This window comes from Heterodontus francisci, chromosome 3 (assembly GCF_036365525.1).
Source record: "Heterodontus francisci isolate sHetFra1 chromosome 3, sHetFra1.hap1, whole genome shotgun sequence".
NCBI classification, from domain to species: Eukaryota; Metazoa; Chordata; class Chondrichthyes; order Heterodontiformes; family Heterodontidae; genus Heterodontus; species Heterodontus francisci.
Genome location: NC_090373.1, coordinates 29,302,166 through 29,318,037, shown reverse-complemented (window position 1 = coordinate 29,318,037; position 15,872 = coordinate 29,302,166). Strand labels below are relative to the sequence as shown.

Sequence of the window (15,872 nt, the reverse complement as noted above, 5' to 3'; positions counted from 1 at the left end):
CCATAACCCTTCAACCCATTTCTCATTAAAAATTTGTCTATCTACTCCTTAAATTTGCCCAATGTCCCGGCATATACCGCACTCCGGAGTAGTGAATGCCACAGATTCACGACCCTTTGAGAGAAATTATTTCTCCTCATCTCTGTTTTAAATCTGCTACCCCTTATCCTAAAACTATGACCTCTCATTCTACATTGCCCCACAAGAGGAAACATCCTTTGTCTACTTTGTCAATCCCCTTAAATCATCCTATATACCTCAACTAGATCTCCTCTCATTCTTCTAAACTCCAGAGAAAAAAGGCCTTTCTTTCAAGAGATGGAGATTTAAATTGCATGGTAGATTTCCTATCCATATTGACTCCTGAATGCTATTATAAAGTGTGCAAAACAGGCATCCTCTGTGGTTAGAAGAACCCTAAAATACTGGGGGACAAAATTCCACTGTGGGCACATTGGTTGTATTAGCAGTTTATTGGCTGGTACATTTTTCTCTGCGACAGGTGATTTCCATTCGCCACTGTTGGTGCATTCCCTGCACAATTTGCATCTTATACTGGAGCACATGGGTCACAACTTGCTTTGTGAACAGAAAAGTGCGAAAAGTCATGTCTTAAAGTGATAATGAACTTTCTGTTAGCAGAGTTAGAAATTCAGCATTTTCAACTGTGTATTGCTCAGATGTGACAGCAGACTGCTAATGCTCAGGGGGTAAGTAAGTAAGCCTATGTCAGACAAAAACATTAATAGTGGAGCCCAACATTAAAGCAAAAACAAAAACAAAAAAGGACAAATAAATGATCAATCTAAAGACAGACTTGCATTTCTACAGCACTTTTCATGACCATCGGACGTCTCAAAGCACTTTACAATCAATGCAATACTTTTGAAATGCAGTCACTGTTGTAATGCAGGATAAGAAAACAAGCAACAGTGCAATGCCAAGAAACTAAAAGCAGCAAAAAAAAAGTTGCTTTGGAAAGCTTTATTCTGGCTGCTGTGCACTTGTAGAAGGTGCTTTGTTGTATGTTTTAAATGCACATAATACTGGCCTTGTGCCATGGTTGCAATGAATTGGAATTCATGGTACAACACAGACACCCCACCCCCCAACTGAGTGCTAAAATAAGATGTGTTATGGAGCAGAACAGGACTCCACAGATCCTAGCTCATATGCATCAGAAACTCCAGAACAACTTGCATTTATATAGAAGCAAAACACTGCAGATGCTGGAAATCTGAAATAAAAACAAAGTGCCGGAAATACTCAGGTCAGGCAGCATCTCTGGAGAGAGAAGTAGCAGAGTTAACGGTTCAGGTCTGTGACCTTTCATCAGAACTGGCAAAGGTTAGAAAATAATTAGGTTTTAAGTAAGTGAAGGTGGGGTTTGTGGGGGGGGAGGCAGTGGTGTTGGTGAGGAAGCGAACAAAAGGGAAGGTGTGTGACAGGGCAGAGGGCCAGAGAGATTCAACAACAATGATGTTATAGGACAAAGGCAAAGAAATTAAATGCTTGTGAAAGACAAAGCATTAGTCCACAGAAAGTGTTAATAGTAGAATAATGAGCAGCTCTGTCCAGAAGCACAAACATGAACAGGCACATGGTTAAAAAAAATAGAAAAATATAAAAGGCCAGTCATGCTCTGAAATTGTTGAACTCAATGTTGAGTCCACAAGGCTGTAGAGTGTCTAATTGAAAAGTCAGGTGCTGCTCAAGCTTGCGTTGATGTTCACTGGAACACTGCAGCATGCCTAGGACAGAAATATAGGCACGAGAGCAAGGGTGTGTGTTGAAATGGCAAGCAACCAGAAGCTCGGGGTCATGCTTTCAAACGGAGCAGAGGTGTTGCACAAAGTAGTCACCCAATTTGCATTTGGTCTCCCCAATGTATAGGCAACCACATTGTGAGCAGCGAATACAGTATACTAAATTGAAGTAAATCGTTGCTTCACCTGGAAGGAGCTTTTGGGGCCTTGGATGGTGAGGAGAATGGAGGTAAAAGGGCAGGTATTATACCTCCTGCAATTGCATGGGAAGGTGCCATGAGGAGGGGTAGAGGTGTCTGGGGTGATGGAGGAGTGGACCAGGGTGTCTCGGAGGAAAACGATCCCTTGAGAAAGCGGACGGGAGGGGAAGGGAAGATGCATTTGGTGGCATCACGCTGGAGGTGGCGGAAATGATGTGGAGGCTGGTGGGGCGAGGACAAGGGACCCTGTCGTGGTTCTGGGAGGGAGGGGAAGGGGTGAGGGCAGAGGTGCGGGAAATGGGGCGGACATTGTTGAAGGCCTTGTCAACCACAGGGGAGCGGAATCCTCAGTTGAGGAAAAAGGAAGACATGTCAGAAGTGCTATTATGAAAGGCTGCATCATCAGAACAGATGCGGGGAGACGGAGAAACTGGGAGAATGAGATGGAGTCTTTACAGGAAACAGAGTGTGAGGAAGTGTAGTCAAGGAAGCCGTGGGAGTTGTTGGGCTTATAATGAATATTGGTGGACAGCCTATCCCCAGAGATGGAGGCAGGGAAGTCGAGGAAGGGAGGTGTCGGAGATAGACCATGTAAAAGGTGAGAGAAGGGTGGAAATTGGAAGCGAAGTTGAAGTTTTCAAGTTCGGGGCAAGAGCAGGAAGCGGCACCGATATGGTCATCAATGTACCGGAGAGAGAGGTAACCTCGTCCCCTTCTGATGCAATCGCAGGAGGTGTACTACCTGCCCTTTTACCACTTCTCTCTGCACCATCCAAGGCCCCAAACTTTCCTTCCAGGTGAAGCAGCTATTTACTTGAAGTTTCTTCAATTCACTTCAATATATTCGCTGCTCACAATGTGGTTGCCTCTACGTTGGGGAGGCCAAACATAGGTTGGGTGACTACTTTGCGGAACATTTCCGCTCACCCCAAAAGCATAACCCCGAGCTTCCGGTTGCTTGCCATTTCAACACCCCACCCCCTGCTCTCATGCACACATTTTTGTCTTTGGCCTGCTGCAGTGCTCCAGTGAACACCAACACAATCATCTTTCGATTAGACACTCTGCAGCCTTGCAGACTCAAGGTCGAGTTCAACAATTTCAGGGCATGACTGGCTTTTTAAAAAAAAAATATTTGTTTTTTTTTTGAACATGCCTCTTTTCCACGTTTGTGCTTCTGGCCAGAGCTGATTATTTGCCATTAACACTCTCTCTGGACTAATGCTTTGTCTTTCACCACAAGCAATAACACTCTCTTTGCCATTGTCCCATAACAGCTTTGTTATTTAATGTCTCCTGCCCTCTGCCCCATCACACACCTTACCTTTTGTTCTCTTCCCCAACACCTTCACCGCACCCCTCCCCACCATCCCCCCCACCAAACCACCTTCACTTGCTAAAAACCTAATTCTTTTCTAACCTTTGCCAGTTCTGATGCAAGGTCACAGAGCTGAAATGTTAACTCTACTAGTTCTCTCCACAGATGATGCCTGACCTGAAGATTTCCAGCACTTTGTTCTTATTGCATTTATATAGCACCTTTAACATGGCAAAACATTCCAAGGCACTTCAGACAAATAACAAAATTTGACACCAAGCTATGTAAGGAAATATTAGGATAGGTTCTAAAAGGAGGGTCTTAAAAGAGTTGAGATCTAGAGAGCCTGAAAGGTTTCAAGAGGGAATGCCAGAGCTTAGCTTCGTAGGAAACTGAAGGCACAGCCACCAGTGGTACAGCAATTAAAACAGGGGACTCAAGGGGTCAGAATTGGAAGAGCCTAGTGATCTCAGAGTAGTAGAGCTAGAGGAGTTGCTGGACCAGGAGTTAACGTAGGTCAGAGAGAACAGAGGTGATGGGTGAACAGGACTTAGTGCAAGTTAGGATATGGGCAGCAGAGTTTTTTATTGACACATGTTTATTGAGGCTGGAAAATGGGAGGTCAGCCAGAAGAGTACTGATAAAGGCATGGCTGAGGGTTTCAACAGTAGACAAGCTGAGGAAGGGTCAAAGACAGGTTATGTTACAAAAGTGGCAAAAGGCGGTTTTGGTGATGGAGCAGATATGAGGTCAAAAGCTCACCTCAGGGTTAAATAGCACGTGAAACCCAACAGTCCTGGCCCAAATCACTTCTGGGTTCCATTTACACCCATGCTCCAGGTGCCCAGGAGATAGATTTCAGACTCGGACTCATTACCAAAGAACATTCCTGTACGAAGTAACTTGCTGTTTGTCAGATGTGACAATCAATGAAGCTTTCAGCTCAAGATTTGCTTGGTTTTCATATCCATCCATTCAGTGCAGAATTCACTAGCACCCAGATGGCCAATTGGGTAACGAGAGTTTATTTTCCCCTCAAAAGAATGCCCGACTCTACTGGCAAACTAGATACTTGGGTGCATTGAGGTTCCACCTGCATCAGATGACGAAGCAGGGGAAACAGTCGTTAGTTATGAACTGCACTTGAAGTCTGATATGGAATATCAGTAATAGAGGTTTCAGTTATGGCCAATAAAGATGACTGTCGATTGGCAAGTGTCGCAACAATCCTAGCCTTAGCCGACTCTACTTGTTGCAACCTCCTCCAGTCCCGTCTACTGGCTTCCAACTCTGGTCTCCTGTGCACAGCTTTCCAGTATTCCTCTCACAGAAGAGCTTTCAAGTGTCTAGGTTCTACTGTCCAAACATCACCCCCATTAAAAAAACTCATTCCTTGCCTTTAAGCCTCAAAACCATTGGCTATTTTTAATTAAAACGCCTTAATTCTTCTGCTGCCATTCAATACACTATGCGAAATGCCCAGAATTCTTGAGGTATACAGGAGAACATTTGTAGCAAGCCAGCCAAGAGAAGGGGTGGTTCTGGACTTTGTTTTGGGGAATGAATCTGGGAAAGTGGAAAGGGCATCAGCTGGTGAGTACTTTGGTGAAAGTGATCATAATTCAGTTGGATTTAGGGTAGTTATGGAGAAAGGTAGACCGACAATAAAAATTCTCAATGGGGGGGGTGGGGGAAGCTAATTTTACTAAGCTAAGATTTGAATTTAGCTATCGTGGCTAGAAACTGCTACTGAAGGTAAATAAGTGCCAGATCAACGAGATGCATTCAAGGAAGAGATAGGTGAGGGATCAGAGTAAGTATGTTCCCTTAATAAAAAAAAAGGGCTGGACTAACAAATCCAGAGGCCCCAGGATGTCAAGGGGTTTAAAGGAGAGGATGAAAAAAGGTGAAGCATATTACAGATACCGAGGGCTGGATACCACAGAAAACCTAGGGGAGTATCAAAAACGTAGGGGCGAAATTTAAAAAAAAACTAGAAAATCAATGGAGTATAATGAGCAGGTAAATTCACAGGTAACACCTAGCTAAGAAAAATAACTTACATTTATATCTTATATTCTGGATCTCTGAAGCATGTTAGCGAGTGGATTACTTTTTAAGTGATAGAATTTACGTAGGCAAACATGGCAGGCAAATTGTACAAAGCGAAGTGCTACAAATAGAAAAGTAAAGCAGATAAATTTGTTTTGGCAAGGCTGGTTGAGGGATAAATGTTGGCCAGGACACCAGGAGATCTCCCTACTCGTCTTTGAACAGGGACATGGGATCTATTACATTAATCTGATTAAAGACCACACTTGCATAATGACTCAGATGAAAGATGGTAACTCCCTGGAGTGTCAACCTACATTACGAGTTCCAAGTCCATAGGGGGCCTGTACCCACAACCTGACTTAGAGCAAGAATGCAATAAGCTATAACAAGCTTACCAGTATTGTGAATTCAAGAACAGGAAGATCTTAAAGAAGTTAACAGAGTTTATGCTTGGGCTAATCAGTGGTAACAAAACCAAAATGAACAAATGCAAAATACTACATTCTGTAAGAGGAAGAGGTACATTTACTGCACAAGTGGAGTTGAACTTGCCAACGGGGAGGTTAAAACCGATATGTAGTGTTAGCTGAATCGTCACTCACCACATCCAAATAGCGAGATGCAGCAATAATAGTAAACATGATGCTCAGTTTTAACAGGAGATCAATTAATGTTAAAATACCCAAAAGTCAGTGTCCTAACTCAGACACAACCTGAAACTACTGCATACACTTGTGCTTGCTGGAACACAAGGGCATGAACTAGACCACCGTGGTAGCGCAGATGAGAAATATTATGCTAATCTCCAGTAAAGGAGGAAAGACTTGATAAGCTGGAGATCTTCAGCCTCAAATTTAGACATCTTAGTAGCGAACTCAGATATAACACGCTTCAATGGGATAAAGAACAAACTCAAAACACAGAAATGAGACAGCAGTGCCAGGTTCAGAGTTGAAGGTCAAAATTAGGGCCAATGCCAGGAAATATTTATGTGGAGTCTGATCAATGCCAGAAATGGATCAAGTGGAAATGTGACTGACCCAGAGTATTGAACTCCAACTTCTTGTTGAGGAGATCAAATGGGTCGAAGGTCATTATTCATTTGCACTATCTGGTGACGTTGCAAAATTTAATGTTCTGGTTTAAAAAAATGCACTATAGTGCTACTACACCAAGCGGCCAGAAGATTAATGCCATGCCTTTATAGAATAAAACAGAGTTACAAGTGCAAAGACAGAGGTAATGGTAAATTTAATTTTGTCGTTGCTAAAGCACGGAATGCTTTACCACAGGGAATAGTTGAGCAAGAGACTTCTGCATTTTTAAAAATGATGAGTAATATGGTGGGCCAAGGGGAAAATAGCAGAGCAACGACATTAATGTCCGATTGATTTAGCAAATAGCCAACACAGGCAACGGGCTGAACAGCTGCAATCTTATGATTTTAAATACAGTGCCAGGTACAACCCTTCCTGAAGATGTGCAAGAAAATTGCTCAGCAATCCAGCAAGTAAATAATGGAAGCCGTTCTGAGGTGAGTGATGGGGAACAGATGGAGGCCAGAAACAGAGTTGCTTTTAAAAAGCAAAAGCATACACGATGCAACAAATATTGCCATTGTGACAAACGGCTGTTTGACTTCTCTTTCACGTGTTCTTCACAATTCCCACCAACAATACCTCAGAGTTGTGCCTCTCAATGACTCAGCACATTTATCTAACAAATAGCTGAACATATACACAGACCAGAAGGCCCCAGTTTGTTGCCTAGGCTGTGGTGAGTGAGCTGTCAAGCAGGGCAGCGGTACAGTACTACAGTTAGCTTCGCATCACTAGCTGCAGGAAGGAGGAGAAAGTGAGACATGGTTTCTACTGTAAGTACACATGGAAGGAAACAAGATTCATTGCAGCGGTGAACCACCAACCCCACCTTTGAATCCTTTGGCAAAAGCTGACCTGAAGATTGGACACCTGGATGAGGTACATGAAGACAGCATCAAGTCCAAAACCAGAGGTCAAATACTAATTCATTCATTTCAGGAAGAACCTCTTTACCCAGAGAGTGATTAGAATGTTAAAACTCACTACCACAAGTAGTTGAGGCAAATAGAATAAATGCACTTAAGGGGAAGCTAGATAAATACAAGAAACCATTAGGTCACATTGACTGGATTAGATGAAGCAAGGTGGGAGGATGATTGTGTGCAGCATAAACATAGGCACAAGCCAGTTGGGCTGAATGGCCTCTTTCTGTGCTGTAAATTCTACATTATTTGTAATTAAAAGTGATGCTGTACTCCTTTCATGGGGCAATTCCTTCAAGGGTGGGTGTGGGGAAGGGGAGAGAAATTTATTAAGAAACAAATTCAGCCTGAAATCCAACAGAACTGCTTGTCACTGCAAAAAAAAAGTCCAGGAAAAGGGAGACCATCTGGAGTTCGGACGTCGTGAATGTGATTAACAGCATTCACAATCAGCTGGCATAGTAAAGTGCAGTCAGCAACTAAATTCTCATCACACAGCACTGAAATGAAGTGCTAACCCCAGATTGTTCCAGCCCAAGAGCACAGACTCAAATGCAAATGAAGTGTCAAATGCACATTTACTATAAACTAAGAAGTCATCTAATTCCAACCTGTAGTTGTATCTTTCCACCCAACATGGAAACCACCCAGCTTTCAGCAACATACTGTACGTATTTGTAATATATACTTAGTTATATTGCTTTCCTTTATAAAGGCCCCAGAGGTATGGTTTAAAAGTAGCAGATGTAACACCAATTTTCTTCCGGCACAATGTCCACTTTTCACCAAATCCCTGCAAATATTCACCAACCAGGATATACAAAGAGAGAATGCACAGTTCAAGAAGAGCACTCTGCTCTGAAATGTACTTATTGGACAATTCATTTGCCACTATTATTGTAGATTTTTTTTAAAAATAAAAAGGACTAAGACTTCCTGGTGGCTCGTTTTCTGAATGGAAACTTCAATGGGATGCCTTTCCTGAAGTCCAGGAACGTTGAGTATTCTGACGCATAAGATTGTGTGTCAACACTTTGTGCAAATTTCTGCATCATACACAATTATCAGAGGCTGAACATCTGCAGCTGATTTAATCTAATCACAACAAAGCCAGGATTCTGATCTGCAACCTAAAAAACATTTATAAGAGTGTCTTACAAAACCTTAACAAAATTTGACATTAAGCCACATTTTTAAAAAGTTAATTCATGGGTGTGGGTGTCACTCGCATGCCTAATTCCCCTCGAGAAGATGGTGTGAACCACCTTCTTGAATCACTGCAGTCTACACAGTGCAGCTACATCAACAGTGCTGTTAGGGAGATATGAGGCCAGATGACCAAAAGCTTGGTCAAAAGGCAGGTTTTAAGGAATGTCTTTAAAAGGAGGAAAGTGAACTGGAAAGATTCAGGGAAGGAATTCCAGAACTTAGTGCCTAGATAGTTAAATGCATGGCCACCAATGGTGGAGCGATTGAAAAGTGGGGAGATGGAAAAGCACAGACACGTAGAGCTGGAGGAGATTACAGTGATCAGGAAAGGGAGCAGCAACAGAGGGATCTGTAAACATGGAACGAGCATTTTAAAAAAGAGCCATTGCTTAAGTAAGCCAATATAAGTCAGCAAGCATAGGGGAGATGGGTGAACAGGACTTAGTGCCAGTTAAGACACAGGCAGCTGAGTTTTGAATGACCTCAGGTTTGTGGAGAATAGGCTCGGAAAGCTGGCCAGGAGTGCAGTGGAAAAGTCAAGTCTTGGGTGGTGGTGGGGTGGAGGCGGGGGGTAACATCGGCTTCGATGAGGGTTTCAGCAACAGATAAGCTGAAGCAAGGGCAGAGTTCGGGAATCTGTGAGGTGGAAATGGGCAGTCTTCATGTTAGTGCCAAACCCACAAGTGACCCCACCATTCATGAAAGGAGTACAATTACCTTGTTTAGCCACAGGCGAGACACACCTAGCGAGTAATTTAACAGCTGAAATGTGGAGGATGAATTTTTAAAAATAAATGCGGCTGTTGAATCAACTAACTGAAAAGTGTTTCTAATTACACATTTAACAATACTTGGAAACTGTTGGAGATTAGAGAGACATTCTGAACAGCAAAGGGTGCTGTGAACATTTGATTTGTGCGGATGGATCATAACTCACCAATTAGCAAAAATGTCACAGTTAAATCTTGGAAACTGTGAATTATTACATTAGACACCAGCTGTAACTAACTTTTATATAAAAAAAGAAAATTTCTTGCAAAAATGAAAATAAATATCAAGATTTGGGTACAGAAACTCCAGGGCAAGATTGACATACAGCCTCAGGTGAAGTACTTGTAAATACAACAAAATCAGGGCAGTCAAATTCAGCTGAGCATTAGCATGCTTGAAGACAAAACTTGCCTGCTTTTCCAGCAAAGCTTCTAGAACCATTGAGTATGAATGTGAATACACCATTTATCCAAATCAAGCTTGTTCAAACAGAATTTAGAGCCTTTGGTTAAGAAAAAATTAAGTTACATGTAGAAGTCTGCCATTTCACTGTCACACAAAATAAAAGGGGAAGAACAGCATGAGGATGTACTCTTTGTTCAAAGTAGTCTGCCATTTTATGGAAAGCAGCAACAGACTTTCCATTATTTTATTTCTCTATTTGTAGCTCTGCTAATTCCAGTAATGGAGACTGAGTCCCTCCTTTGCAATTACTGAGAGCTCCAGAGCAGTTTCATTGCAAGCACAGTAACTTCACACTGAGTCGAGAGCTACTCCCGAGCCAAGAACCCCCAAGAAAGCATGATCCCAGAAAGGGGTGCAGATTCCCTTGTTGAAAGCATGGTTTTCTAGCATCCCAGAAATCTAGAGTTTGAACTTACAGTCCCAGCAATTTCTCATGAAACCATTCAGGGGATACAAACAACTGAGTAACTCAGTAGCGAGAGACGACCAGACAAGAGTTTTTATACCAGTAATAAAACTGAAGTTTTTACAAAAACACAAGTCCACAATCTTCATACATAAAACAGAATGGAAAATCACATTTAACAAGTAATCCATTCTGCTTAGTAGTACATGTGAGAGCAATAAATTCATCTAAATTGGTGATTCTGTTCATTTCCTCAAACCAAAACCATTTTATGATTAGTTTGAACAAATCTTTCATATTGTACACGCTTCATCTGGACAGAGTCACTGATGATCAAGTCACGTCAAAATATGGAGCATTATAACCATTTCCTGTGAAGCAGCAGTCCATCCTCAAAGCTGAGCTGATGAACAGGAATTTAATAACAGTATCAGTGAATCCTTAATACGTGCAGGGGCACTAAACCAATTGTTGACAATGGTCTACCAAAATGAGAAGAGCAAGTTAGCTAAAGATTATAACCACAAAAGTTAATCTTTCCTTCAGTTAAATGGACAATGATTACCCTACAAAGCACTATTCTTAACTGCTATTGATCCCAAAATTTAACAAATACTGCAGTGTGCAAGAAATAGCTCTTACCAATTTTAAAAAGCTCATTTTTGATGGGAGTTTTATAGGTTCCTTTAAGCGTAAAAATCAGAAGAAATATATTGGAAATGTGAACCACAATACATTGCAGCAGTACAAAAATAAAAAAAGTGATGCAAATAAGATTGCAAAGATTATTTGCAGTTATCAGTGGGTGCAGGCCCTTCCCTGTCTTTTCTCTTACAGCAAAAGAAATAAGAATCCACAGGGAGAGAATTTAAGTTTATATAGTTAAAATGAAACAAACTTTCAAAGTAGACCAGGTCAGTAGGCACCTGAAAGAGAAGTGTGACCCTTGACCAGAACTAATCTCTTTCAGACACAGAGCAACCTACTGCACATGAACTGGTACAAAAAAAAATTAAGACTTCTAGCACTTAAAATATATATATATATATATATATATATAGTTACAAAAGTGAAAGAATTGAAAGAACTGAAAAATAAATCAATTTCAGTCAATGGAACTAAACCAAGTGAAATCTGCACTCAATTACCTTTAATAAAGTTTTACTATAAAACTTGGAAAGAATGAATTGAAGAAACAGACTGGTCTTGCTTAGGCCATGGGTTCAAACCTCACTCCAGAGACTCCTTCCCATAATCCAGGTTGACACTCCCAGCACAGTACTGAGGAAGTGCTGCACTGCCAGAGGTTCCATCTTTTGGATGAGCCATTAAACTAAGACCCTGTCTAGACTTTCAATTGGATGGAAAAGATCCCTTGGCATTACTTTGAAGAGGAGCAGGGAAATGCTTCTCCTGGTGTCTTCACCAACAATTATGCTTTAATCAACATCACTAAAAACAGATTATCCAGTCATTATCACATTGCTATTTGTGGGATCTTGCTGTGCACTAACTGGTAGCCATCTTTTCCTACATTACAGCAGAGACTACTTCAAAAAGAACTCGATTGACTTTGAAGTGCTTAGGGACATCCCGAAGCCATCAAAGACACGGTACACATGCAGTTCGTTTCTTCTTTCACTCTGGGCTGACTGAGATGTGAGCAGATAAATAGACACTTACTGTGAAGCGATAATGACGCAGCAATAAAAATCACCTCCACCCAGGCGGATGAGGCCGGCTACATCCGGGTCACGGCGCTGCCACTTCCGGCCTCCCGATCCTTTTTCTAAAATTTTATTTTTTGATCAGAAAAACAAAAGGCACCTCACAATTCTACCAACACAGCACAAGCTCGCACGATAACCTGAATGAGCGGCAGCGGCCGAAATATCCCGTCTCAATATCTGGCGGAAAAATTCGTCACCCTGCGCCGCCGAGGAATCACCCTAGACGATTCCCCCTACTTTAGTTCATCAAAAAATACGCCATCCTAATAGCCATGCGCCTGCGCAGTAATCGCTTTTAAAGATTGCTCTCCTTATCAGTGCGCATGCGGTTATTTTTTCCCCCGCTGTGGTTCGCTATGCCTGCCGGGAGATATAGTTCTCCAGGCAGCTGAGCACTTTGACTCTCCCAAGAGAGGGGACTACATCTCCCGGCAGGCTTGGCGTGGCGCAGCCTCCCCGGAGCGGCGGCAGGAGGGGGAGGGCCAATGGGCGCGCTGGTGCTGTGGTTGCCGTGTGACGGCGGGCCAATGGGAAGGGTTGTTTGTTGCTGAGTGGGGTCGAGTGTGTATGTGTGTGTGTTTTTTTTTTCATTCTCTGCGCTCCCCTTCGCTGTTTCTCTGGCCGGGGGCTGTCGGTCGGCGCTTTCATCGGCGGTCTGTGTTGTCCCTGTCAGTCCGACAGAGAGCGGGCCTGCCTGCCAGTGTGTGGTGGAGTGGAATAGGGGTGGGAGAGGGATTCAGGCTTTCGTGTCCCCTTCGATCGTTGCTCGAATGCCGAAGACAAGCCGGGGCGGACATCGGGCGCGCGGCCCCGGCCTGTGAGGCGCACTTAGTTGGCGGCGCTTCGCAGTTTACACGGGCGGTGAGTGGAAGCGGCGGCTGGCAGGGTAGTTTGTGTGTGTGTGCGAGAGAGAGAGAGAGTAGAGGGGAGGAAAGAGAAAGAGAAACGAGTGCCCTCCCCGCGGCGACTGCACGCTGTTTTGGTGGGGGGGGGGGGGGGGGTCGGTGGATTTAAACAATGAGGAACTGTTTGATGGGGAGAAGAGGAGCCCCCACTCCCCCCCCGCCGTGCGGATCACCCCCAGCTCCCACTCGCTTCCCTTCAGCCCTTCCCCAAAGGCTTTAACCTGGGGAATGGTGGGGGAGAGGCCAGGCCTGATGCGTGAGCAGTTCTGGGGCCCTTTTCCAGACACGTCAAGTGCTGTGGGAAACTGAAGCCGGGCGAAGGGAGATGGAGAATCTCAAACGGCGCCTGGTTATTAAAAATGATCGCGGTGTGCCAGCTCCATCTATGTACGTGTGGCTGCTGAGAAGGACCTTCCCCCAGCCACCTTCTCCTCTCTCTTCCCCCCCCCCCCCCCCCCCCCCAGCCAACTCTCTTCCCCTTCTCCTCATCCCCCATGCCCTCATCTCCCTCGATCAGTCTTTGAACCATCGGCACCGTGCAGCCCGTGTGTAACTTTGGGATCTGTGGCTGAAATGGCGTCATTGACACAACTAGAGAGATGTGGGGAGGAGGGAGGGGGGTTAGGTGGAGAAACGCACCAGCTCCATCGCTCTGAGCCGCACGTTATAACAGCTCCTGATCTTGTGTGTTTCAATCCATCCGCCATTCATTACCTTTTCCTTCTGGTGGGGGCATTTGCATGTTAGCGAGGACATAATGAGGGGAAATCGTATCGCAACTTACAAAAGATGATGCTGTCTTGGCATTGCCTCGGCTGCCATTCATTATCTGGTTTTGGGGGGTGGGCTCTGCACTGAAAAGAAACGTCGATCACTTCTCTTTCCAAACGGATTTTTTTTTGTGTCCCCTTTTCTTCCCTCTTTAGGTGTGAGGACGGCGACTTTCTTGCTTCGGACGGCGATTTGGTTCATTTCGAATCAACATGAAGGTAACAAAAAAAAGAAAAATGCACATTTTTCTCTGGCTTGTGCTGACAAATTAATCGCGCGGTGTTGCAGTTTAATTAAGGCTTTTCGGGTGTCGAGTTAAGTCGCCTTCTTGTTACACCGGGTTTTCCCCCCCTGCAGATATGTATTCGATGTAGTTGGAGTATGCTGCATGACAAAGCAACAGCAAATACAAACTGCTTATTTAGTGCGGCAACATTACGGCTGGACCAGAGGATAGCCCAGCCACGGTTTTTTCCCTTTAACTTTCAACCTCAGTAAAGCCATGGCATTTGTGATGGAATGATACAAGAATTGATGTATTTGTTTCCCCAATCTTTTGTGTATCACATTAGAGTTTTTCACTATTTGATTTTTAAAAAGGTGTCTCTAGTGTAGATTTTTCTGTCGGTTTACAGCCGTCAGCGTTTCAGCTGCAGTCGTCTTGAGCTTCATTTCAAATGGCTCTATAATATTCTTGTATACCGCAAAATGTTTTTTTAAAGGTGAAGCTTCTCAAACGCTGCAGGAAATTTCGGTTTTGTTGTTCAAGAAATGTATAGGGTGCATTGAATCCACTCGAATTAACTTATTTTGAGAGCACACGAATCAGAGTAAATTCAAGATCTAATGCGTGAATTCTGCAAATGATTACTTGAGATTAGTTTCGGTTTAGCTGAGCTTTGCAAAAAAATGGCAGTTCTTAGTTATTGTTGTGTCCTATTTAAAATCAGCTCGTCAAGTCGGCTGTTGCGTTGTATGTTTACTTCTACTCAGTGCAGTAAAGCAGCAATACAGTATTCCTCAAGTCACCTTCACAAATTTCGAGCTTCCTAGTTAGGCTTTTGAAATTTCTGGTTAATTCACAAGGCAAGTTGATTGATCCATGGTCCTTTGAATTTAGCACACAAATTAACCTTAACTGTATCAGTGAAGGATAAATGATACAGCAGCTGTGTTTTATATATATAAATATATATTTTTAAAAAGCACAATACTAGAAATTTGTGCTTCTGACAGGGATAAAGCTTCCACTCAAGTTTCTCCAGAGGAAGGGGTTTGTTATCCTTGGCTGAAACAACTGCGATGGCCTGCAGACCAATGAGGGTGGTGTTTGTAATTGGAGAGGGGGTAAGAATGGATTGAAGGTCAGTGTGTACTACACTGAAGTGTATTGGAGGACTGTGTTCAGCTGCAGCATGCTCGCTTCTGAAGGTTATGGGTTGAAGTCCAGCTCGCCACCTAAAAACAGATTATCTGGCTATTAACACATTGGTGTTAGTGGGAGCTTGCTGTGTGCAAATTTGCTGTTGTGTTTCCTATATTACAAAAGTGACTACACTTTAGAAGTACTTTGTTGACTGTAGAACACCTTTGGACATTGAGGTTGTGAAAGGCCCTGTTTAGATATAATTTCTTTAATCTGTAGACGGAGGCTCCAGGTACATTCTGACTCTGGCTGAGTACTGTGGCAACAGAAACATATCACATAAACGGTGCATGTTAGAAACCCCACGTTGCTTTGCCAAGTTGCTTTGCATTTGCAATCCTCAGGGTGAGTTAACTGATCTTAATTGTGTCACATTCCTCCACTGCAACCCTCTCATCATGGGAGGTGTTGAGTGAATGCCTGTTTATTCTCCTGCTAACCCCAGTGCATTGGGGGTGTGGGGAACAGATAGCTTCACAATTGTCTAATTTGCACCAAATCCCATTCACACACTCCACCTTGTGCTCGACAGTGTTCATTAGCTCCCGTCCGACAATGTTACGATTTAAAATTCTCATCCTTGTGTTCAGATCCTTCCATGGCCTTGTCTTTCTCTATCTCTCAATCATCCTCCAGACTTACAACCCTCTGATAACTCTGCGTTCCACCAATTCTGGACTCTTGTCCATCCCTGATTTTAATCGCTCTGTCATTGACAGCTGTCCCTTCAGCTGTATAGGCCCAAAGTTCTGGAATTTTCTATGAAAACCTCTCCATCTCTCTACCTCTCCTTCTTTGAGGTGCTCGTTAAAACCTACCTCTTTGAC

At 43.3% G+C, this 15,872-nt stretch overlaps 2 protein-coding genes across 7 annotated transcripts in view; one reads left to right on the top strand and one right to left on the bottom strand.

Annotated features, from left to right (window-relative positions):
* ggps1 (geranylgeranyl diphosphate synthase 1) overlaps positions 1-12,216 on the bottom strand; it is a 103,330-nt gene extending 91,114 nt beyond the window's left edge. For all 3 annotated transcript variants that reach the window (XM_068020630.1, XM_068020620.1, XM_068020639.1), the window contains exon 1: positions 11,897-12,216. The gene's annotated coding sequence lies outside the window, so the exon portion shown is untranslated. The remainder of the gene's footprint in view (positions 1-11,896) is intronic.
* Positions 12,217-12,422: 206 nt separating this feature from the next.
* Positions 12,423-15,872, top strand: part of arid4b (AT-rich interaction domain 4B) — a 201,097-nt gene continuing 197,647 nt past the window's right edge. For 2 of the 4 annotated variants that reach the window (XM_068020532.1, XM_068020522.1), the window contains exons 1-2: positions 12,423-12,804; positions 13,775-13,837. In XM_068020532.1, the coding sequence (XP_067876633.1) occupies positions 13,832-13,837 (6 nt within the window). In that variant the 5' untranslated portion in view covers positions 12,423-12,804; positions 13,775-13,831. The remainder of the gene's footprint in view (positions 12,805-13,774; positions 13,838-15,872) is intronic. The other 2 variants (XM_068020511.1, XM_068020502.1) reach the window with 1 other exon arrangement.